Consider the following 22,624-nt stretch of genomic DNA (forward strand, 5'->3'; position numbering starts at 1 on the left):
GATATATATGTCAAAACTTGTGATGGTTAGTTGCTTTTGTAGTAACACCAAAAGAGAGAAACTACGTAACATATTTAAGTCAAACACCACATACAAAAGGAAAGTAGTGATACTCAGATGGGATTGGTTTTCTATCAGCAAGTCATGATATATCTTTATTGATTTGACTGAAAAACACACTTTTAGAGACTAAACTGTCTCATTTTATAACAAACAAAGAAAAAAAGTGTACATTACATCACACAATATTTGGGGAGAAGTGTATTTTCATTTAGTGGGGAACTCATCGCCCTTTCAATAATGAGGCAATAGGGAAACTTTTACATTATATGTCTTTGTAAATGCAGATTGGTTGTTCTAATATAACACAATTTTGTTGCTTTTTTTATGATATAAAGACGAAATTCTTTCTGTCAAAGTGAATACTTAGCTGGCCTTTTTATAGTGTGACTGAATCACAGACTTGTTAACATGGCTGTAGCTTCCCAAAAGGTGGTGAAATTATTGTTATTACTTATCATCCTGTCGCTTCTCTCTTCTTCCTCAGCATGATTCAAACACACACACCCTCCTTGGCTATTCACATGACAGAGCACTTCTCCTCTGCTTTGCTCTTGAGCTCGGTAACCGTGGCTGAGGCCTTCTCCTTCAGCTGGTCCATGTCCATGTTCTGCAAGTTTTGAAACTGGCCCATGATGGACTCCTTGCCCTCCTCCTCAGTGGCATCCTCGTCCACCATCTTGAGCAGCTCCTCGGGCACATCCACATCGTCCCCGGCCATCTCAAGCATGTTGTCGTCCTGCTCGCTCTGCACGTGTCAACAATAGGATAGAGAACACTGTAGAGAGCCAGTCCAAGTGTGCAAATCTGATTTCTGATATCAACAGGAACAAATATGCCAGTCAAGTCTCTTTTTTTTTAACATTCATGTAAAATTCATGTAAAATTTAAGAGAAAAAATGTTCTCTTAAATTTTGTTTTCAACATCATTTCTCTTTATGGAAATCAGTTTATTTAGTAGTCTGTTTGTAAGATATAATAACATAAAATATACCTTTTCATAGGTAGAACAAGATCATAGTCTGAAATAGACTTTCATCTTATTACTGCTATTGGTCAAGTTAATTTAGAAGTTGCTTTGAATGGCATCGCAACCGTGTGGTATGTTGTTATTTTGTGTGTTCAACAAAGACTGCACGGTTTTGTACATTTGCATAGAACAGAGAGAGTAAACAACCTACAGGCTGATGTAAAGGCTGTTTACAGGATTAACATGTAGCCTGGCTGCCTGGCTTCCATGACTGGCCTCCAGTCGAACAAACATTGCATAAAAGGACTTTGGCTTATCAGAAAACATCACTGAATTTTTTGAAAAAAGGAGATATTTTGGATTCATAAAATTTTCTTATTTGATTTTTATGCTTAAATAGCTTTTAAATTGAATAAATTGGCTGGTTTTGGTATTAAATCATTAGCAAATAACGATGCAAATAAGGCAACAAACAACCAGATGAACTGTCGGATCTGTGTTAATCCTCATTCAAGTAACTGCACTCGAGGATATCCTTGTTGTAAGTGTTTGCTATGTTTTTGTGAAGTCGACACGTTTTCCCTCAGTAATAGCCATACTGCAACGCTTTATGTTGTGTCACATTAGTGTTTTGATGACATTTGAAAGCCTTTTCACAAATCTAAATCTCATCACTTAATATCTGGAATAGTCTTGCAGTCGTCACTGTACTGTGTCTACTTTAAACTTCAATCTGTAGGATTATCTCAGACCTGGTTTAGCCTTTCTTCTCAGAGTCCCAACCATAATCTAAAGATAGATCTTCTGTAGAGTTGCACGAGACCCTAATTCCATTAGATGAACATCGATGACTTCCTTCTACTGCTGCTGTATTCTTGCTTCATTAAATGTACTTTTTCTTTTCTGATTCACGTTGATAGCAGGTTTGTACGCTCTCAACCACATACCTACAGAAGAAGCACCATGATAGAGTTCTTTTTACTGTCTTATCCTTGCTGAAAATCCAATTAAAGTGCAGATTTCAGCTCCAACAAATACACTTTCACTATTGTCATTTGTTCCATTTCAGAGTGATGAGCAATGTAAGCATCTTTTAGAGAATACAATCGGATTTCTACGTATTGGCTCCAACTCAGCATATTCTTGTAGTGTCAGCTCAGAAAAAGAATTAGTGAAAGGAAATACACCAACTGATATCAACAGAAAACTGAACAACAGCTTGTCAATTAGAGAGGACTATTCAAAATTCATCTAGCAGACTTTTTTAAAGCTGCCTTTTAGTCCTTTCATAGACAACTCCATAGGTTTTTATGTTCAAATGTCTATAGTTAAATCCCTACATACCTTATTGGCTCCTTCCATTACAGTTTCCTTTTTCCAGTCAAGTGACCTTTGAAATCCTGGAAATGCTCAGTTTAGATCCCCTTTAGTAAATGTTTTAGTGTCTTGAATCCAGTTCACTCTGCCTGGTTCTGCCTAATGAGCCTGGAACACCTGCTCATCTGGCATTTGGCTTTCTAAGTCTCAAGGTGCAACATGGGACATAGAGGCTGTCTTGCAGATCTTGGCTGAATGTCTCTCTCACTAATCTCCGACATGGTCGTCACCTCCTGTTTTCCAAGCTGCAGCTGGCAAATGCTGCTGTTAGATTAAGGTAACCTCAGCTAACCGTGGAACAGCTACTTCCGCCTGCGCAGGCAGGCCTCTAAGCTCAAATTGAGCCTCTTTCTGTCACTGGGAGTAAAAACGTTCCATGAAATAATCTCTTTTATAATCACTCTTAATACATTTGCTCTATGATATGGTATGATTAAAAATCTCTTCGCAAATCAACAAAAAATAAACATAAGAACATTGACATAAATGTTTCACAAGGTACTAATGTTGTATGCAGATGTTCATTAATGCATTTGTCAACAAGTGTATCACCTCTAGTGAGCACCTGCGAGGGATGCTAGTGTATAAACACTGGAATGACAATATATATATATAAAGAAGCATTGAATAGTTGTTTTAAATGAGAAGGATTTTTAATAAAACATATTTTAATAAGCACCATGAATGAGTCTTATATTTGTTTACAGCTGTGGTGAGTGTTATAAACATTCATTCATCAAATGTATACTGTTTATGAATACTGAATATAGGGTAAAAACTTAAATGCTATATTGGTAGGGATCAACTTGGAATTAACCATTATGTCTTATTATTATGGTGTTTAGAATGCAGAATCACATGCTCTTTTAAAGTATACGTTTCTGTGCAGCTGCAGGGATTAAAACTTTGAAGTGTTTACCTTTGGCAGTCTGTATTTATCCCTGAGGCACACCCTGAGTGTTGCCCTCTCTGCCTTTTTGTGTAGGAAATCTGCATCTCTCTCCATTCTGGATAGACAAAAAAAAAAATCATCATTAGTACAGGGACCATTAGTGCAGGATGCAACAACATTCAAGATTAGTTGCTATTAAAGATCGCTGCTTTACATCTGCTTCCTTTGCTTGGGTCCATGTGTGAGATTGTGTTTGCCATTACAGCAAAACTATTTTTCGGTGTTTGGATTTTCATATAAATTTGTTTTTTTTTTACTTGAGATTCATAACATTGTGCTTTAATTTAACACTCATCCAAAATGATACGATCTATATGATGTATAGAGAGTCATCCGTGTCATATGGGCTAATGATGTTGATGCCTGAAAAGGGTTTCATTACAGTATTTTCTGTTTACATCATGTAATTTAAAGCCAGATTTTGAACATGCACGCTTATGTTGTTGCTCGTACATTTTAAAGCTGAATTCAAGAAGTTTTACTGCTTTGAGTCACTGATACACTTTCTGCTGTAAAGTCTTTAGCTTAATTCACAAAACATGTCTTTTCACATGGTTATTTTGCGCCTTCTGAAAGAGAACTGCTGTCCTCAGAAATACAATATGCAGCCAAGAAGCCTAAGAATGTCTCATTTTCGTTACAACAGAATCATAGACATGGCTCAAGAGGCTGCAGTTCAGAGGGTAGAATTGTTGTCCCTCTGCCAAAAGATTGCTGGTTTGATCCCCAACTTCCTCAGTCTACATGTCGAAGTATCCTTATGCCAGATACTGAGCTCACATTGTCTCTCAGTGTGTTCCTCACTTTTGATAGAACCATGTAATTACACCTTGCAGCTCCAGCTGCATAAAACAGAAAATAACTACTTCGAAATAGTAAATGGCTTCAGAATATTACATCACCATTTTTGGATCATGATTCCATTTTATAAAAGTTGATTTGCTGATATAAATCTTATCGCTGTTTTATAACCACCAATAATTAGTAAGACCCTATGGATATACCCCCATGCATTTTCAGTACTGCCCTTGTGCACTTTCCCCGCAGCCAATTAAAGATGGGATTATTAGCTCAGACTGAGTCAAGTAGATTTGAAATTAAGCTAAGACGACACAACTTGAACTGTAGTGAAACAACAACACCAGGGATCCAACAGGCCTTCTCACCGTTTTTGGGGCTTGGGCCAAAATACAAAGTGGTTTCACACAAACAATGATTTGTAACAATATCCTTATGTCAAGATTTTACAGATGTTCAGCTTTTCAGAGGAACATACTCTTATGTCTTATCTTTCATGGCCATCTTATTGAATAACATTGAATACTTGTGCAGAACATCATTTCTCGTTTTAGAACTGAATAGAATTGCGCAGGTAAAACAAATGCTTTGATTTTACGTCATTCTCTAAAACAAACAAATTAAGTCACAATACGTGGGATTGGAGAGGCTGCATTAATCTGGTTACGTAATACAGACTGAATGAATCTGCCTTTTGCCAAAGAATCTGCTGTTTCAAAAAAGGTAGATACAGGTTTATCACATTTGGAAAACAAATATCAATTCAGGTGAATTTCTGGCTGATAAGTCAGTATGAAACAGCTGTATTACTTAGATATTAACTTTAATAAATAGAAGAGAAAACATACTGCCCATTTATATGGCCCCTTTCAAAGCAGCTAAAGAATATGAGGATTTTTTTTTATCAAAGTGTCAATTATTCAAAGGCAGCATTATTTACTGATGCTTATAACATTTATTCTATGTTTTCTATTCAGAACAGAGCGTCTCAAAAGATATTGTCAGTAATTGTTCTTTGTGTAGACAGAGATGACAGATTATGAGAGATTATTGCTTGTGGATGAGCACTACATTTAGCCTCAGTGGAGTATTATGTGGAAAAGTGAAGAAAAGATGCACTCTGGGGATGCCTCTGCTGTGACCTTCAGAAACAAATGCTTCTCTCGAAAAACCCAGTTTGCTTATTGTAACCTCATGAACACTGCAAACGCGTGGGTAACTACAAAAGTGAAAAAAAAAAAGTTACTTGTAAAGTTACATGTTGGGATAGAGAGGGGAAAGTAAACAGTGACGGGATGTGCTGAAACAGCACGTCAAGGTCAGATTGTACACTCTGCAGCCATACTGCCTCCTTGGGCCAATGGCATCAATTCATTATGGAGTTCTGTCCTTGTTGTTACTTACTTTTCCTCCACCAACTGTTTTTGGTACTCTTCATACTCCTCACGCGTCATCCCTGCTGCTTTGGCTGGATCTGTAGGGGTGGCCTCCTCTTCTTTGTCACCTCCACCACCAATACCCATTCCTGACAGGGGGTTCCCAATCATGCTCTTGATCAAGAAAGCCATCTCGAGTTGTGTGAGCGTTAGATCTGAGAGGATGAGGATGTTTTTGTGGATAAAAAAAAACGATACCGCTCCCTTTTTGGTTCCCCTTGCTTTGGCTTCCTGTAGCTGTCAAATCCAGGGATAGCTCTCTAGCTAACCTGCTGCTTGTCTATGCAGTCAAGGACACACTGACGACAAGCAACAGACACACACACACACACGTTTTGCCTCGGGCATAATCTGGATTTAATCCCCCCTGCTTCAGTTTACTAAGAGGCAGATGGCCTGCTTTTTTCCATCTATTTTTAAATCATGCAGATCTTTCTGAATGTATCTTTTTGAAAATGGTTTCAACACTTTGAGCATTCTTTGGCAAAACTTGATGCAAAACACATGAAAAGCTTTTTGGGGACGGTCATCCGCACTTTTTACCAACACACAGGCTGTTTTGTTTCCGCCCACTGGTGCTTAATCATATTAGTGAAGTACAGGCCGGCCCATGTGCGGCTAACACAGCTGAGACCAAGCAGAGAGGAGAGAGAGGAGTGGGATTATGGTCCTGTTTATCCTTCATGCAGTGCTATTGTTCAGTGGGGGCATGAGTGACTGAAGGGTGACACACAGGGAGGAGACACCTCTCAATCACTGCACCACTTTCCCTTCATTGTGCCATTAAAACCAATGAGGATGCTGGAGTTTATTTTGAAATATTCAGACATTTAAGAAATACTTCTTTGCAACAAAGTCTATCATAAAACCTAAAGATGTTTTTGTTATTATCATTCAGTAATGCATCTTTGAGTTATTTTTCAGATTAGAAGATTGTATAAAGCAGCAGATAGTTACATAGTAGTACTAAACTCCAAGGTATGTCATATTCTCTTATTTTATTACACGTGGCTGTCAAACGGATCTGTTTTTGAGACTCTTCATACTCCTGTGTGACCCAGTGCTTTCTAAACTTTTGTTTTAAGTTGCCTGTAGAGTAGGTTTAGGATTTGAGATTTGAAAAACTCAGAGCTAACATTAGGCCTCTTCAACAGTTTGAAGAGTAGTCTAATTACTATGAGCAAATAAAACTGATCTTACTTTAAGTATTCTTTCAAATTTAAAGCTCCACTGTGAAAAAAACAGCCAATCATTTTTCAGTAGATTTGGAAAGGATGCAGCAAAGTTTCAGTGGATTCATAATATATTCACTGTATATTTTTATCAGTTAGGGTACAACATCTTATAACGCTCTCCAGAATTATCCATCACATCCTGTAATATATGCTGCAAAGCTCTGTATGAATTTGTTTATGTGTAATTATAGAATAACATAATGCTGTGTCATGCCAATTCATGTCATGTCATCCCTTGTATATATTCATATCTACATAATGTGCTATGAACTATTAAACACTTACATTCAGCTAATAAATAAAGAGTGTTGGAATAAAGCACAGGTTTAATAGTCCAAACTCTGACAGTTCCTCTGGCAGATGGCTTGGCGAGCAGAGCATTCTTCACAAAAATCCCTACAATAGCATTAAAAATGCACACTGGTGAGTCCACCAGACACTGGTATAAAGGGGGCTTGGAGTAAAAGAAACAGAACATAAAGACGTGTAAATATCAAACTTGATTTTATGAGGAGTCATGTAGGAAACTTCAAAAACTCATAATGGTGAAAGTCTTCTTTTCAGCTAGTTGAACAGGTCATAACCTATAACCATCACAAAAATGCACTTTATATTAACACTGCAATTTCTCTAATGTATGTGTAATAAATAAAATATGCAAATATGCAATTCAAAACATATCTACTCAACTGCTGATGAGAGACAAGTTGTCATTCAATGTTATATGCATCGAATGTGTCGACTCCAAGTGCTTCTGTCATTATATAGATAAATAAATGAAGAGAGGTCACAGAGTATTTTGTGTCAACGGTTTATGTAAATTGTTCAGGCAGCGGACATGTCAGATGCTGACACAGACAATAGTTCTGTAGCATTTTATACAAAATTGCATGTTTCAAAACACAGGTTCGTTTTATTGTTGGTGTCATTTTGTGTAATGGGACGGTGGCAGATTCAAGCTTCTGAAAAACAAAATCTCAGGTTCTGACCAACTAGAAATACTGCGAAGGAACATGTTACATCGTGTTGGAAATCCAGAACAGCAGGTCTCACACACTGGCATTCACACACATCTTACTGATCAAATTAAAAATCTGCTATCAATTAAAACAAACTTATTCAACAAAACCAGTATTTTTCAAGTACAATAACTTACAATCTGAAAACAATTGGAAAAGAAACAAAAGATTTACGAAAAAAAAAAAAAAAAAAAGAAGAAGAACATTTCCTTGAGTACACACTTATTTTATCAAAAGAACTTCTTGGCCGCTGCTTCTTGTTGACTTCTACAAAAAGAAGAAACAAAGACTTAGAAAGTTGTAAATTTTTATCAAATTTGTATCAATAAAAATGAAAAAGATGGCTTACTTGTACATGATGTAGCAGAAGAACAGCACGGACTGGATGACAACAAATATTGCGAAATGAACGGTGGATAAGCAGGAGGGCATGGGAGGGACCTCGGGGCACTTCATAACCTTCTCAGCAGGATTCTGAAAGGGGCGACAAACAAGAGAGTGAGAGTTCAGTCACTCATTCAAATGGACTGCATTGATCTTTTCTAGTTTTATAGACCGCTCAAAGCACTTCACAGAACAAGACAAATTCGCCTTTTTACAGATTGACAGAGCTACACCTAAACACCTCAACTTCAGGGGCAATGTGGGTTTCAGAATTTTGCTCGACAACAATTTAATATCTGTAAACAGGAAGGAAGGGATCAAATATACCAACGTTCCAACTGGCGGATGACCGTTCTAACTTCTGAGCCAAAGCTGTCAAGGAATATCTAATCCATATTAAAAATTGCAACTGAGACTCGAAACTCTGATTTATACCTGAGCATTACGCTGGACCAGGTGCTCAACATCCCTTTTCACCAAGTGCAGATGTTCCTTGATGTCGTTGAAGTGCTGAATAGTCTCATATGTCCCGATACCGACTGCATTGCCCTGGTTCTGGGCAGAGCCGATCTGTTTCAGTGACTCGGAGAAGGAGCTTCTGAAGAGACAGAGAGAGGACACAGTTACCGAGACACTGTATTGTAAGCATTAATACAGAAGGGCCTCCCAAAGCACTGTAATAAATGAGTGTTAAGTCAAACCATGTTGGGTGACTTGGTGCACAGCAAATATGCTGTATGGTACTATTTCCGGTAATAGCAATTGTCCATTATTAATCTTTTAATCCCTATTCACTGGAGGCTACGTTCTCACAAAGTTTAAAAAACAGAACATTTCCATCTGATAAAAGAGGTCATGTTTGCTAAATTAATCCCTTAAAAATCCCATTATTACAACAGATTACAAGTACAGTAGGTTAAGAAAAAACTGTCTGGATCTAATATCTCTTAGAGGGAAACCATGATACTGAAGAATAATCAAAATGTTGATTTAAAAAAGAAAAAAAATCACAAGTGAAAACCCATCCGTTTGCTCTGAATAAACACATTACAGAAGAAGTTACAAACTTAATCATCAACTATGACAATTTGACTTTCGTTTAGTCTGTTTCTGAAGTGTATTTAAAAGCATATTTAAAAGTTATTGTATCTCTACTGTGTTTCCATGCTGAGTCAGAGGGGCGGGTGAAAGACAAGTAGGGATTTTTTTGGCCAAAAAAAACACTAATATTAATTAATTAATTATTAATTATTTAATTAATTATTAACTACTAACTACTTCTAACTTTCCAGATACCCACTTGATTTGACAAACTCAACAGAAATATAGAAAGTTTCTGGGAGGACGGTAGGATTTGTTCATCATTTAAACCAGTATTGTGCTGTGGAGAGATTCTTTACGCCTAGCATAAAGAGAAAAACTAAAACTGTATGTACTGCACCAGTTCAAGATTCAATAAAGCCCTCACAGACCAGATAGGTGCCTTCATTTAAATGATTAAGGTCAGTATACTGCATGTGCTGGACGGGATGTTTGAAGCCACCGAAGATTTTTCCTTTAACCCCGTTTCTACTTCTCAGCTAACATGCACACTGATGCTAATGCATCTAAAATAAGCTAAGCATTAAGTTCAACATTTACCTTCCTTGAGAAGAGAAAACAACCAAGAGTCTGAATTTGAGAAGAATAGAGCTTATCATTGAGGGAGGAAGAAGGAGGAAGAACCTTCTAATGAAGTAAACCATTTTACTGTCATGATATTCCTGCTCTTAAAGAAATGCAACAGCATCTGGAGAAAGGTCATGAATCATAATTCGTGTTCCTCAGTTCACCATCAACAAGATTTCTATCAGACTGCTGGGTCGGTAATGAAATCTCTATATATCCTTCTGCTTCCTAAAAAAATGTACAATTCCTCGCAGCTACAACCTTGGCTCGCCAGTGGCTCAACATAAGGTCTATAAACCTGCCCATTCACTTTCAGTTTCTTACATATATGAAGTTAAAATACAATGTCAGGCATCTAAGCCTGGATCACATTTCTCCACTAAATTAAATTTCTTAAAGTTGATTATTACAGCGAGGAAGCAATAAGTTTCCCTTATCGTCTTAAAGACATCTAAGGCGATTACAAATGAAAAAGAGAGTTGACAAATGAACAGAACACCAGCAGAGTAAATATGAAAGGCCCAGGGGAGGACTGTGATGAGAAATCAATTGGAGGGAAACCATGTTTTGCTTGTGTATGACAGATGTATTTAAAGACCACTAATCTGACAAGGACAAAATGGTGCTAAGATGCGGCCTTTTCTTGCTTTGCCACATGGCCAAGGTCTGAGACAGGGATGACATATAAACAAAATCTAATTTGTTTCACCGTGAAAGAAAAAAAAAAAAAAATCTCCCTTGAGAAAGTAAGTGAGCATTTAATAAACCCTACATCTAATCTTCATCTCCTACAAGTGACCCATTTAGGAGCAGAAAGCCCTCTCTGTGTGTTTAGAGAGTCTGAGATGATGTCCTATCATAAACTCTGTTTAAAAGACGGGTCAGGATAAACAGAGAACTTAATCTACAAAGTAATACAGATCAGTCGCTCACATTAGCACATTAGAGGGGGCGGCTGTGTCCTTTTGCCAGTGTCTGAACTTATTTACTGTGTCAATCAGCTTACTCCTGTGGACTACTTTATCTTAAAATTGCCTCTTTGCTAATATGCTTTGTTCAAATTGATTCCTTACAGACACTCTTTGGATGGTCACTGCGCTTACAAAACTTAACAAATAAACGAGTCAAACAGTGTGAGAAGAAAATCATGTATGCAAAATCATTTATGAATGGATGTCCTGTTGGATTTAGGGCATACAAACAGTCTGGTTCTCTTACGATACATGAGACTTAGAGATTAATGTTACATAAAATAAAGTCTTTAATATCTTGCGATTCTGATTAAGTCTTTATGCAGATGGTGTATTAAAATTAAGACACAATCAAAAACCAGCCACGAGTCAGTTGTCATTATTGAGAAGATTAAATTAACAGTTTCTCTCATCAGAGAGCTAATTTTTTATTTTTTTTAAACTGTGGAGTTATAAATTAAATGAGACTCACGTTTCTACATTAAGTGAATGAGTCCCAAGACTAGTTAAGACAATTCATAACTCGACTACTTGTAAGGCTGAGGACAATCCACGTGTTAATCTAACAGCGAGGTTCTGAAGATTTCTTCTTTTAAATCTGTTGCGTGCCCACTGCGAGTCCTAAGTCCTAAGGCAAGAAAGCCAAAAGCGCAAATATTCCTGTCAATATACAGGCTCTAAACCGTCAAAATGACTTTATATACACTCAATCAGGCTTACTTACTGTAAGCACTCAAATCAGCCAGTCATTTGAGACTTTGCCTCGGAAGGCACACCACAATGAAATCTCTTAAGCTGTATTATCTTAGCATCAAATATCTGTGCATTCTCTCCTTTGCGAGTGAATGGGGAAACCATTTTAATGTTAAAGAAGAAGGAGATTACAGCTCAGTATTACTATATCCATCACGCAGTAATTGCAGTTTGCAACAGCAAATCTTGTTCATGACAAAAAATAAATAAAAAAATAAAAAAATCTTAAATTGACTCTTGTTTTTGGGTGTCCGAATCATTTGTCTGCTTGTATCCAGAGATTTGTACGCCGATTATAAAAAGAAAGCAAGTGTTCGCAGACCTTAAAAAATTTCCTGCTCATTAAGCGTGTTGACGTCTGAGGCAGAAATATTCTTTTACTCGGTCATCCTTTTGACTGATGCCATAATCAGTACTAAAGAACTATTAATCAGCAGCCTCATTACCACCTGTCAACATTCATGAAGTGTACACATTTTGCATTGAACATTTATGGCTGAATGTGCTATTTTCCAGGCAAACTATGATTTCCTGAAGCTGTTTTCCCCGTGTTCTAAATAAATGTATTTATTCACTCATTTGTTTTTAAAATGGATGATGTTTTAAGTATGAGACCTAAGACCTCAAGTCCTTGACATCATCTGATGCTGCTGACCAGGTGAAGAGACAAAATGGAAGTGCATTAAGAGGGGACACAAATAACAATTAGTTTTCTAGATGTAATCAATCTTTCCTGTTCTTCTGGTATCCACACAGCAAGCAGGGACAACAAAGTAGTAAACGGGGTTTATGGTATTAGCAAGTCAGTGTGATTATCTCTTGTAAAGTAGGAAGTATTTTAGCCTGTGTGTGCACGTGCCTGCGAGACAGGCAAGGAGTCATTAGGCTGGGGACTGACTTTAAAGGAAGCTGTCACAGCAGCTGGATTATCAGGCTGACAGACACCTGGGATGTTACAGCCTTGACATCCCGAGATTAAATATGATTTAAGAGATTTATCGGCAGGATTTCCCTTGTTTTTCTCGAGTATCAGGGCTGTCTCTTTATGTTTGTTGCAAAAACAACTCGTTTGTAAGAATAAGCAGACATGTCCAGTAGCACTGCTGTTACTTACCTCAACTCATTGAGGTTTCTGAGGACCTCCTGCTGCGTGGCTACGATGGAGCCCAGCTGCTGGCTGGTTGCTTGGTCCACCTAAGAGAGTAATACGGTTTAAAAGTCGGAGATGAAATACTTCAGCGTTGAAGCTGACAAAGTGATCGTAAAGAATGTTTCATATCTTTTGATAACCTGTCATATAAACAGCTTATCGCAGCAGGAGTGAAGAGAAAGATTTTTCAAAGCTTCACAATATGTTGTTAATATGCTTGATCAGTTATCCATTGGCATATATTCTTAAACCAGGATGCGTCCAGTTCAAACATTCACAATATGAAATTATTTATGACTAAAAAAAAATCAACGTTTGTTTGCATTTGGTGCATTTCTGACACGCTCACCTGTCCTGACCCTGCATTTGCTCCCTTCTTGGCAACCTCCTCCGTGATAACCGAGACATATCGGCGCTGCTCATCCAGGATCATAGCGAGCTGCCGGTTCAGCTGTTTTATTTCCAGGTGGATTCGGTTCTGGCCTTCAAACACCTGACGGATCTCCCGGTCATTCACGCTTTCATACAAATCCTCAACTGAGGAGGACACAAATGATCGAGAGAAGTCTAAGTGAAATATGGAAAAGTTCTGTGCCTGTGCCACAAAAGTAATGCATTTTTTTTTTCTTTTTAAATACATTTTATTTTAGATAGTTGAAATTCGGGTAATTTGCGACAGAGAAGGAAAAGCAAACATTTAAAAAAAATACTTTCAGAATTTAAATTTTTAGATAAATCTTTCAGATGATTTGACAGAAAAAAGAAAGAGAGAAAAAAAAACACTAACTTGGCTCTCCTTGGACATTTGGGTGCTCCTTCTGAAACTCCTCTTTCTTTTTATCGAGCTCTTGCTGGAAGTTTTGAAATTCTTCCTGGTACTTGTCCTTCTCCTCTTTAGGAATCTCAGATTCAACTGGGGGCTTCAATGGGAATGACAAACATGAAGAAGAAGAAAAAAAAAAGCCTCAGTGAACTCAATAGAGGCTGTGCTTGGGTTACGTAGTGCTCACACAGACGCACCAATACAGAGAAATAAAGAATCAGATGGCACAAAGGGGAATGGAGGTATTAGAAATTCAAGAGAGAAATGTAGTTACCGGTTGCTGGCCTGGCTCAGTGAGTCTGAATAACAAGAAGGACAAAACATCGTGGTCATCTGATGGAGGCAAGGAATTGTCAATTAGAAATCACCGACAAGAAAAACACAAACTGAAAAAAAAAAACACCCTTAAAAGGTCCCAGGGTGTCAAGAAAACACCTAACTGTCAAGGGTAATATATCTGAATATAGACTAATAACCTGGTAATATAATAAAGATAATTATGAAAATATATGTGTAAGACAATAGCTAAATGTTATACAAGAAAAATGACTCTCTGTAAAATCTTCAGTGTCATGTTAAGGTGGGAAAAAGTCTTGACGCAAGGAGCAGTTAGGTTATAACAGACAAGTAAAAACACAAGAAAACACAACAGTCTTCACTCTATAAAATAACCACCAAATCGTCCAATTATCACATAAAAAAAATACTAAACTAAAATACCGAAATGCTTCATCTGTATCAGTTGTAAGAATTGGGGTTGCGTCCAACATTTGATAATGTTGCCCCTCTGAAAGGGAAGGTAATCAGTCAGAAGAGCTTGGCTCTTTGGTGTGAATCGCAGCTGCGTGCTTTAAAGCAGACTGCAAGGAAGCTGGAGAGACAATAGCATTCCTCTAATTTAGAAGAGTCTCAATTTGTCTGGAAAGATAGTTTAATAACGTATAAGAAAGCCCTTCGTAAAGCTAGAACTGCCTATTATTCATCATTAATTGAAAAGAATAAGAACAATCCCAGGCTTTTTTTCAGCACTGTAGCCAGGCTGACAAAGAGTCCAAGCTCTGTTGAGCCATGTATTCCTTTACCTCTCAGTAGTGACGGCTTTTTTTAAATCAGAAAAAATGTTTCTACCAGAGAGAAGATTAATGGAATCCTTCCCGCTAATGTCACAAATGTATCATCAATTACAGCAGCTTTTAAGTATCTTTAGAACCTGATTTGTATTTAGACTGTTTCTGCCCAGTTGATCTTTCTGAGCTAACAACAGCAATAGTCTCTTCTAAACCATTAACTTGTATTTTAGACCCAATCCCAACCAGACTGTTCAAGGAGGTTTTCCCCTTAATTGACACTTCCATATTGGATTTGATCAATCGGTCTTAGTTGACAGGATATGTACCTCAGACTTTTAAGGTTGCTGTAATTAAACCTTTACTTAAAAATACTCTTGATTCAGAAGTGTTGGCTAATTATCAACCTATTTCCAATCTCCCTTTTTTGTCTAAAGTTCTTGAAAAAATAGTTGCAGCTCAACTTTGTTATCATTTACACAGAAATAATCTGTTTGAAGAGTTTCAGTCAGGATTTATATCACAGAAACAGCACTAGTGAAAGTTACCAATGATCTCCTCTTAGCCTCTGATAGCGGACTTGTGTTGGATCTCAGTGCTGCATTTGATACAATCAATCACAGCATTCTGTTACAGAGACTTGAACATGTTATTGGGATTAAAGGAACTGCATTAGCCGGGTTTAAGTCATATTTATCTGATAGATTCCAGTTTGTTCCTGTAAATGAAGAAGCTTCCTCACACATCAGAGTAAGTCATGGAGTTCCTCAGCTTGGACCGATTCTTTTTACTTTATACATGCATCCATTAGTTAACATTATTAGACAGCATGGCATACATTTCCATTGCTATGCTGATGATACTCTGTTGTACTCATCTATGAAACCAGATGAAACCAGTAGGTTGGTCAGACTACAAGCCTGTCTTAAAGACAAAGACCTGGATGACTCAGAACTGTCTGCTTCTAAATTAAGACAAACTGAAGTTGTTCTCTTTGGACCTGAGCACTTCAGGGAGAAATTGTATAGTTACTCTAGATGGTATTTCCTTGGCTTATAGTACTACAGTGATGAACCTTGGAGTTATTTTTGACCAGACTTTATCATTTGACGCACATATAAAACAGATTTCTAGGACTGCCTTCTTTCACCTTCGTAGTATTGTTAAAATCAGGAACATCCTGTCTCAGGGTGATGCAGAGAAACTAGTCCATGCATTTGTTACTTCAAGATTGGACTACTTTAATTCTTTATTATTGGGCTGTCCAGCTGTTCTAAAATACTGCAGCCAGAGTTCTGATGAGAACTAACAGGAGATCATATTGCTCCAGTTTTAGCGTCTCTTCATTAAAGAATTTAAGATTCTTCTTCTCACATATAAAGCTCTTAATGACCGAGCTCTATCATATCTTAAATACCTCATTGAAAGATATTTTCCTAACAGAGCACTTCGCTTCCAAACTGCAGGTTTACTTGTTGTTCCCAGAGTTTCTAAAAGTAGAATGGGAGGTAGAGCCTTCAGTTTTCAGGCCCCTCTCTTGTGGAACCAGCTGCCAGTAAATGTCCAGGCAGCAGAAACCCTCTCTAACTTTAAGGTTAGGCTTAAAACTTTCCTTTTTGATAAAGCTTATAGTTAGGGATGGCTCAGGTAATCCTGAAACATCCCATAGTTAAGCTGCAATAGGCCTAGACTGCTCTTATGTCACATCTTTGCTCACTTTGCTCTCTTTTTTTTCCCTCTGTTCAATTTCTCATATGACATTATGTACATTTGGTATTACTGTTGTCATTAACTTGTGTTTCTCTGTCTAAACAGGTATCCTTTGAATGGTGTTATGGTGTTTTTCTCCTCTCTTTTCTGTCTTCTCAAACCCCAGCTGGTTGACACGGATGGCCACCCTTCCTGAGTCTGGTTCTGCCAGAGGTTTCTTCCTGTTAAAAGGGAGTCGTTCCTCTCCACAGCGCCTCAGGCATGCTCAGGACGGGAGATTGAACTGAAGAGAAGTTTCAGGGCAATCTGGTTTTCTTAGCTAGGATATTGTTTTTCAATTGGCTCTGTGTGTAGAAATCGGACTAATCTTTTAATCTAATTAATTGGATGCGATGGGTTTATTATTACAATGAATTGGACTCTAATTGGTTTGAATTGGACTGTATGATTGCAGTACCTTGAGATGACATTTGTTGTGATTTGGAGCTATACAAATAAAACTGAATAGATTGTGAAGGTGTTTAAAGGAAAAAAACTAAACAATACCTGCCAAACCACCAGTGGCAGCTGAAATGCCAAAGAAGCCCTCAGAAGGAATGACCATGTTGTCCACTTTTGTGCAGAACTCATAGTCCTCTTTGTCTGGAGTGAAACCGTTGTTGATCAAGACCTGATGAGGAAGAAAAACAAACACCGTTTAAATTGCGTCATATATAATAATATATAAATACCATATACGGATTTGACGCTCAGTTTTAAGAGTGTTTTCTCCTACCGTCAGTGTCTTTTTGTAGTAGATTATTTTGGCTCTGACGGGATACGGTTTATTGCGGAAGTCCCGTAAACATGTACCGAGGGCCTGCGTGGAGCCGTCACTGGATCAAAACATAGTTTTAAGAGAAAAATATAACCATAACATGACAGCACTCCACATCAATATCGTTCAAGAGAAGGGAAAGTTTATTAGATAAGTGAACAACATAAATGTTTTCATAAAACCCTTATTTAGTGGCAGCGTAAACACTATCAACTCTAAGACAAACCCCGAATGGCACAGGAAAAGTGATTTAAAGCTTTCACTCACCCGGGGGAGCTTAGGAAAGATAAAGGATTATTTACTTTCCAAGCAAATATAATCATATATTCTAATCTTCTTTAAATTGCTGAGATACGAGTTGGTGACAACATTAGAGAAAAGCAAAAGAAATGTTTACTTACTTTTGATGGTCATAAACAAGGTTTCCATTGTTCCCCACAACAATTATGGCTGGATTATTTTTCTAGAATGACAATGTGAAAACATGGAAAACACATTAATCCTATTGCCATCTGAAGATGTGAAGTGGCTTTGCTTTTACGTAATCTCATTCAAAATATCAATCCAATACCTATGCGCAAATATATAAACATCAAAGTGTCTAATAAACTAAGTTGAAAAACACTTTTGAAAAACAAGAGATGAGCAGCTATATTTTCTATGTAAACATGTTTCCGATACAACCGCCACAGCAGCTGATAGCAACCCAAACGGAAGCATTGTCTGCGCTTCCACCACAGAAGAACACTCCGAATGAGTCAGAACGGCTCCAAGAACTACACACTCAGTGCTTGGGAATAATTATTGAAAATGTCAAGCTGACACAAACCTTTCCGTCATTGTCAAAGGAGTCAAAGAAGATTCCAATGCCATTCCACTTATCAGCTGCACCATACACTGGACCATCAAGGCCTTGCTCAGCGGTGAACCACACAGCCTGTTAGAAGAACAGAAACAAAAAGAAGAAAAAAGGTGGAACACAGGTCTTTATTTTATCACATAAAAGAGCAGGCAGTGAACAACAGAAAGTAAATAACCTCACTAAACACATTATAGCCATTATAGTTTTAGCCACTTCAATATGGATTCAAAGGGTGAAGTGTGCTGCCAGTCATGAGATGAGCTGCCCCTGGGAAAACGTCCTTTCATCAGGTGACAAAGTGCTTGTTGCTGTGATGGTGGTGCACACAGATGTGGCAACTGGTCTGTAATGATTTTATTATACAATTTTCTTCTGACTTTGATAAAAACATACCTCAACATTTTTTTTTTTTTACAAAAATGTTTGCTTTCTTTTCAGATCAAGAACAGGAAGAAATATGGAATCAACTTGTAATTTACATTTTAAAAATACCTGCACAGGTCTAAATATTCAAATGAGTAAAAAAAATTCAGCCTGGAGTGCTGCAAAATATGTTGGTGGTTCCCAGTCAGCTGCGTCTAAAATTTGGAGCAAGTGCAAAGGAAACGGGAAGGTTGTGAAAGGGAAACATGTAGGTCGACTAAGGAAGACGTCAAAGCGTCGAGACATGAAAGCTCATAGCAGTACAACTTGGAAAGTAAAAAAAGTGGTTTGGTGCAGCTCCAATGAAACATTTAAAGACGACTGAATGAAGAAAACAAACAAATTTCCAGTCATTGATGTTATGGGGTTGATGGCGGGTAAAGGACCAGAGGAGATGGCAGTCATCGCCTCTGCAGTAAACGTGCGGGTGCACATTGAAATCTTGGACACTTTTCTCATTCTGTCAGTCAAAAAAGAGGTTTGGTGAAGATTAAGTCATTTTTTTCGGCCTTCCTTCAGGAAAGATCAACTCACTGACATGGCCAGCAAAAAGTTTGGATTTCAAGTGGGTAGAAAATTTATGGCGGCGACTGAGAGAATGGTCCACGGCAGGGTTCCATCCTGCAAGGCTGATCTGTCAGCTGCTGTACAAGAGAACTGGAAGGTGACTGAGGAAGAATCAAGCTGTCAGATAAGCCAGAGGAGCTGCTACAAAGTACAAACTGTAAACATATACTTTTTTAAGGTATGTTTAACAAAGCCAGAATGTTCAGCTATTAAACATAATTGCTTTGTAAGGCATTTGTGTTTTGTTTATTTTTCTTGCAAAGAAAAAAAGCTGAATGAACATCTTTCAAGTGCGTTGATTCCATTGTTACCTAACGTGTTGTTTTGTTGTACAGGTAGAGACCAGAGCACTTGAAGGACACCCGTCCTCTACACAGAAATGTCTCAGCTGACCGGTTTCAACCTTCAAGAGTCTTGCTGTGAGGCAACACCATACTACGGTGATATCCTGGTGGAAACGCCCTACATGATGTTCCCAAAAAATGGAAAGCCTATTCTCACGGTTGCATAACTCACGTACACCAAGGTTTCAAGACTCCTTACCAAACCATCTGCTCCCATCCTGCCCCTTCCAGATACTCTGAAGGTCACCTCAGCCTCCCAGTGTTCAAAGTTGACTTTGTTTTTTGTCCATACGGTACCCTTCTGACTCCTGAGGGATGGAGTAATGCGCACCTGATCTGCGCTTGGAATGGCATCTAAAATGGAGAGAAGAGATAGTAAGTGTCTTAACTAATTAACCACCAAAACCAGGAGATAAAATACTTCTTTATATAAACTAACTTGTACAAAAGTATTTGACGTGACATAAACTCTGTAGGGCTAATTCTTCCCTCAGGTGAGAACTTCTGGTGTTGTTGTTATCATGGTTAAGCATTATCAGGGTGTAGCCTGCTCTTTAACCTCTTTACAGCCTAGTGACTGATATATAAACTGAGCCTTCTTAGATTTATTTGTTTGTGTCTGCTGTCATTGTAACTTGACTCTTCAGAGAGCTGCTTGTGAAATGATCTATTTGAAGATGTCCCAGTGGGCTTTGTTAATCTGTGAGGAGCAGGTTGTACTACTTATGCACACTAATGCTTGCAACTATCAATGTAAGATGGAGTGAATGATTCAGGAATGTTCATTTTTGTCTCCTCTGTCAGAAATGCCAAATACCAACTAGTTATCTTCAAGGTCTTTTAAATTTAAGACGGTTAAGTTAGACAAAGACATATTCTATCGCAGTGTCTGAGGTTTGAGTCCAGGATTCTCATTCCTTGAATCTGTACCATATGTTTCCTGACAGTTTCCCATTTCACCAACTCTACCTTGCTTATTGTGTAATAAAAAAAAAGGAAAACAGAAAATACTCATCGATGTCCCTATTAGCATTTTCAAGTAAGCGGTAACTTGAGAAAATATTCTGTAGACTGATTGCAAATGGCCATTCCCGCAATTTGTGCACCTTAATTTATGCTGACTTTTGAGGGAAGCAGTGTAATCTCATGCAGCTCATGACAGCAGCTAGACTGTATGATGCAAGAATCCAAAGGCCTATTCTTACAAGGGGACAGTTCAATATTGCAGCTACAGTATATTGCACATACTATGGAATCAGACTGGCCCTTCAAATCTCATTAATGCACCGGTGAGACTGTCGCTGGGACTCAGATGAAGGCTGGGGTTGTCAAATCAAAGCACTTCCGAGAGAAATGCATATGCACGAAGCAGAACCAGCGTCGCTTCTGAATATCCGTTTTAAACCGTATAAATGTTCGACCTCAGCCGTACCCGTGTCCATGCCATCCGCAAGCTCGAACATAAAATATTTTAAAGGCCAGCGGTTTTGTGATGTTGACAGCTGGATATAAACTTACTTCCAGTGTGGATCCAAAACGGGATACTGCCGTCGTTCTGAGACAGGTGTGGACCTTTGAAGCTATATTTGTACTCAAACCGGCGGTGAGGAAGCTCCTCCGGGGTCGAGGCACCAACGGCGACGTCGGCAACGCTGCGGTGAAATATTAACGCTGTGAGGAAACTTAATATCAACATTCGAGCGTTGGCAGCCGGGTACCGTGCAACGGACACCGCCATGTTTCTGTATCACTGCTGACGTAGCGCTCAGTCCGCGAGCATGACGGGATGCCTGTTGGGCCAACAGGGCGTTTTCTCATTGGACAGTTTTCGGGTCCTATCTTTTCTTCCCTCCCCCGTCTGTGTGTGCAGCTGATTCTGACCTGGGTGCCCTCAAGTCACGTCGACAGCAACGCAACTGAATTTAATACGATATTAACAACATATAAATAGTTTTTACTGAGATAAAAAGCATAGAGTAAAGAGTCGCTGGTTGTCAAGGCGTAAAATACCAGCGTTAAATGAAAATACCACATTAATGTGGCAGAAGGCAGGATTTTGTTGTTAAAAAAAGAGAGGCGCAATTTTAATGCTAAAAAAAAGTTGGTACATAGGCAAAAGAAGACTGAGAAAGAAGAACTGGTGGAACACCTCACAACTATTAAGATGAATGCAACAGGTCGTTATCAGGTCTGGGTGTATAAAAACAGCAGCCATGTCCTCCATAGAAGGACAATATGGTCTAATTTATTGAGCATGTCCCTGTGCTGCACAAGTAAGGAACGAACTCAAGACTGACTTAAAAAGGTGTGTGTATTATGTGAAGTAATACTCACAGACATTTGATCCACTCTGCTTTCAAATTTCTAATTTGAGCTTTTTGGATCCCTTTTTTGCTGCTTTTCTCTGTGCTTGAGTTTGCTTTTAATTTTTCCAGGATGATTTCTTTTTTTTTCCTCTGGATACAACCATCCCCACCCCTATTGGCTTTTATTTAGCAAATTGTAACAGCATGATCATTGGCAGTTTTAAAATGAGCGGTTTCAATTTAAAAGTATCACTGCTAAACACATTATGAACTTAATTTGAAACTATCTGCATAATTATTCTGCATTGTTCTTATATGGCTTTATAATTCAAGCGTGACATAAATCTGTCATCATCCCTGCTGTGGACACTGAAACAGATTTAAATATCCCAGGTATTTCTCCTAGAATTGTACTAAGGTGCAAATGTGTAAAATTATTTTCAGCATCGACACTGCTGACCACCATGCAGAAAAATCCAAATAGTCTCAGTTTACAAAAGACGAACAAAGCCAACAAATTGTTACAAATGAGAGATCAGAAAAATGTTTAGCATTTTTAATCAATAATGACTAAGTTGATTAACAGCTGCTAAAGCAATTTTTTCTGTCAATCTAATGTGGCTCAAATATCTCCATTTTTATATGTTAAAGTTTACACAAATCTAAAATTGAAATTGTTCAGTGAAAGTTAAAATTAGCAATCAGAGAAACATGGATGAGCAAAACTGCCAAACTTAACTTCAGTAATCACGTGTGGTTCATTGTCAGTCTATTGCAGCTCAACATCCAACCATTTTCTATACCCACTTAATCAGGTCTTGGGGGGGCTGGAGCCTATCCCAGCGGTCATTAGGCAAGAGGCAGTCCATCACAGGGCCACACAGAGACAAATGAGACAAACAGCCACACACTCACTCCTAAGGAGTGTCAAT

At 38.2% G+C, this 22,624-nt stretch overlaps 2 protein-coding genes across 2 annotated transcripts; both read right to left on the minus strand.

The window, feature by feature from the left end:
- Window positions 1-519: 519 nt before the first annotated feature.
- Window positions 520-5,725, minus strand: cplx4a (complexin 4a). Its single transcript, XM_072371780.1, has 3 exons — window positions 5,562-5,725; window positions 3,327-3,414; window positions 520-808 (listed from the first exon to the last, which is right to left on the minus strand). The coding sequence occupies exons 1-3, from the start codon at window positions 5,723-5,725 to the stop codon at window positions 581-583; spliced, it is 480 nt and encodes a 159-aa protein (XP_072227881.1). The 3' UTR covers window positions 520-580.
- A 1,900-nt stretch (window positions 5,726-7,625) lies between these two features.
- lman1 (lectin, mannose-binding, 1) lies at window positions 7,626-21,152 on the minus strand. The gene is made up of 13 exons (XM_072371867.1): window positions 20,905-21,152; window positions 19,586-19,740; window positions 18,020-18,127; window positions 17,592-17,653; window positions 17,149-17,248; window positions 16,920-17,043; window positions 13,871-13,929; window positions 13,561-13,693; window positions 13,123-13,310; window positions 12,738-12,817; window positions 8,667-8,829; window positions 8,197-8,321; window positions 7,626-8,114 (listed from the first exon to the last, which is right to left on the minus strand). Exons 1-13 carry the CDS (start codon window positions 21,122-21,124, stop codon window positions 8,078-8,080), a joined length of 1,554 nt encoding a protein of 517 aa, XP_072227968.1. The 5' UTR covers window positions 21,125-21,152; the 3' UTR covers window positions 7,626-8,077.
- Between the last annotated feature and the right edge of the window lie 1,472 nt (window positions 21,153-22,624).

The sequence above is a fragment of the Leuresthes tenuis genome, unplaced genomic scaffold (assembly GCF_036924035.1).
Source record: "Leuresthes tenuis unplaced genomic scaffold, fLeuTen1.0.hap1 SCAF_19, whole genome shotgun sequence".
In the NCBI taxonomy this organism is placed as follows: domain Eukaryota; kingdom Metazoa; phylum Chordata; class Actinopteri; order Atheriniformes; family Atherinopsidae; genus Leuresthes; species Leuresthes tenuis.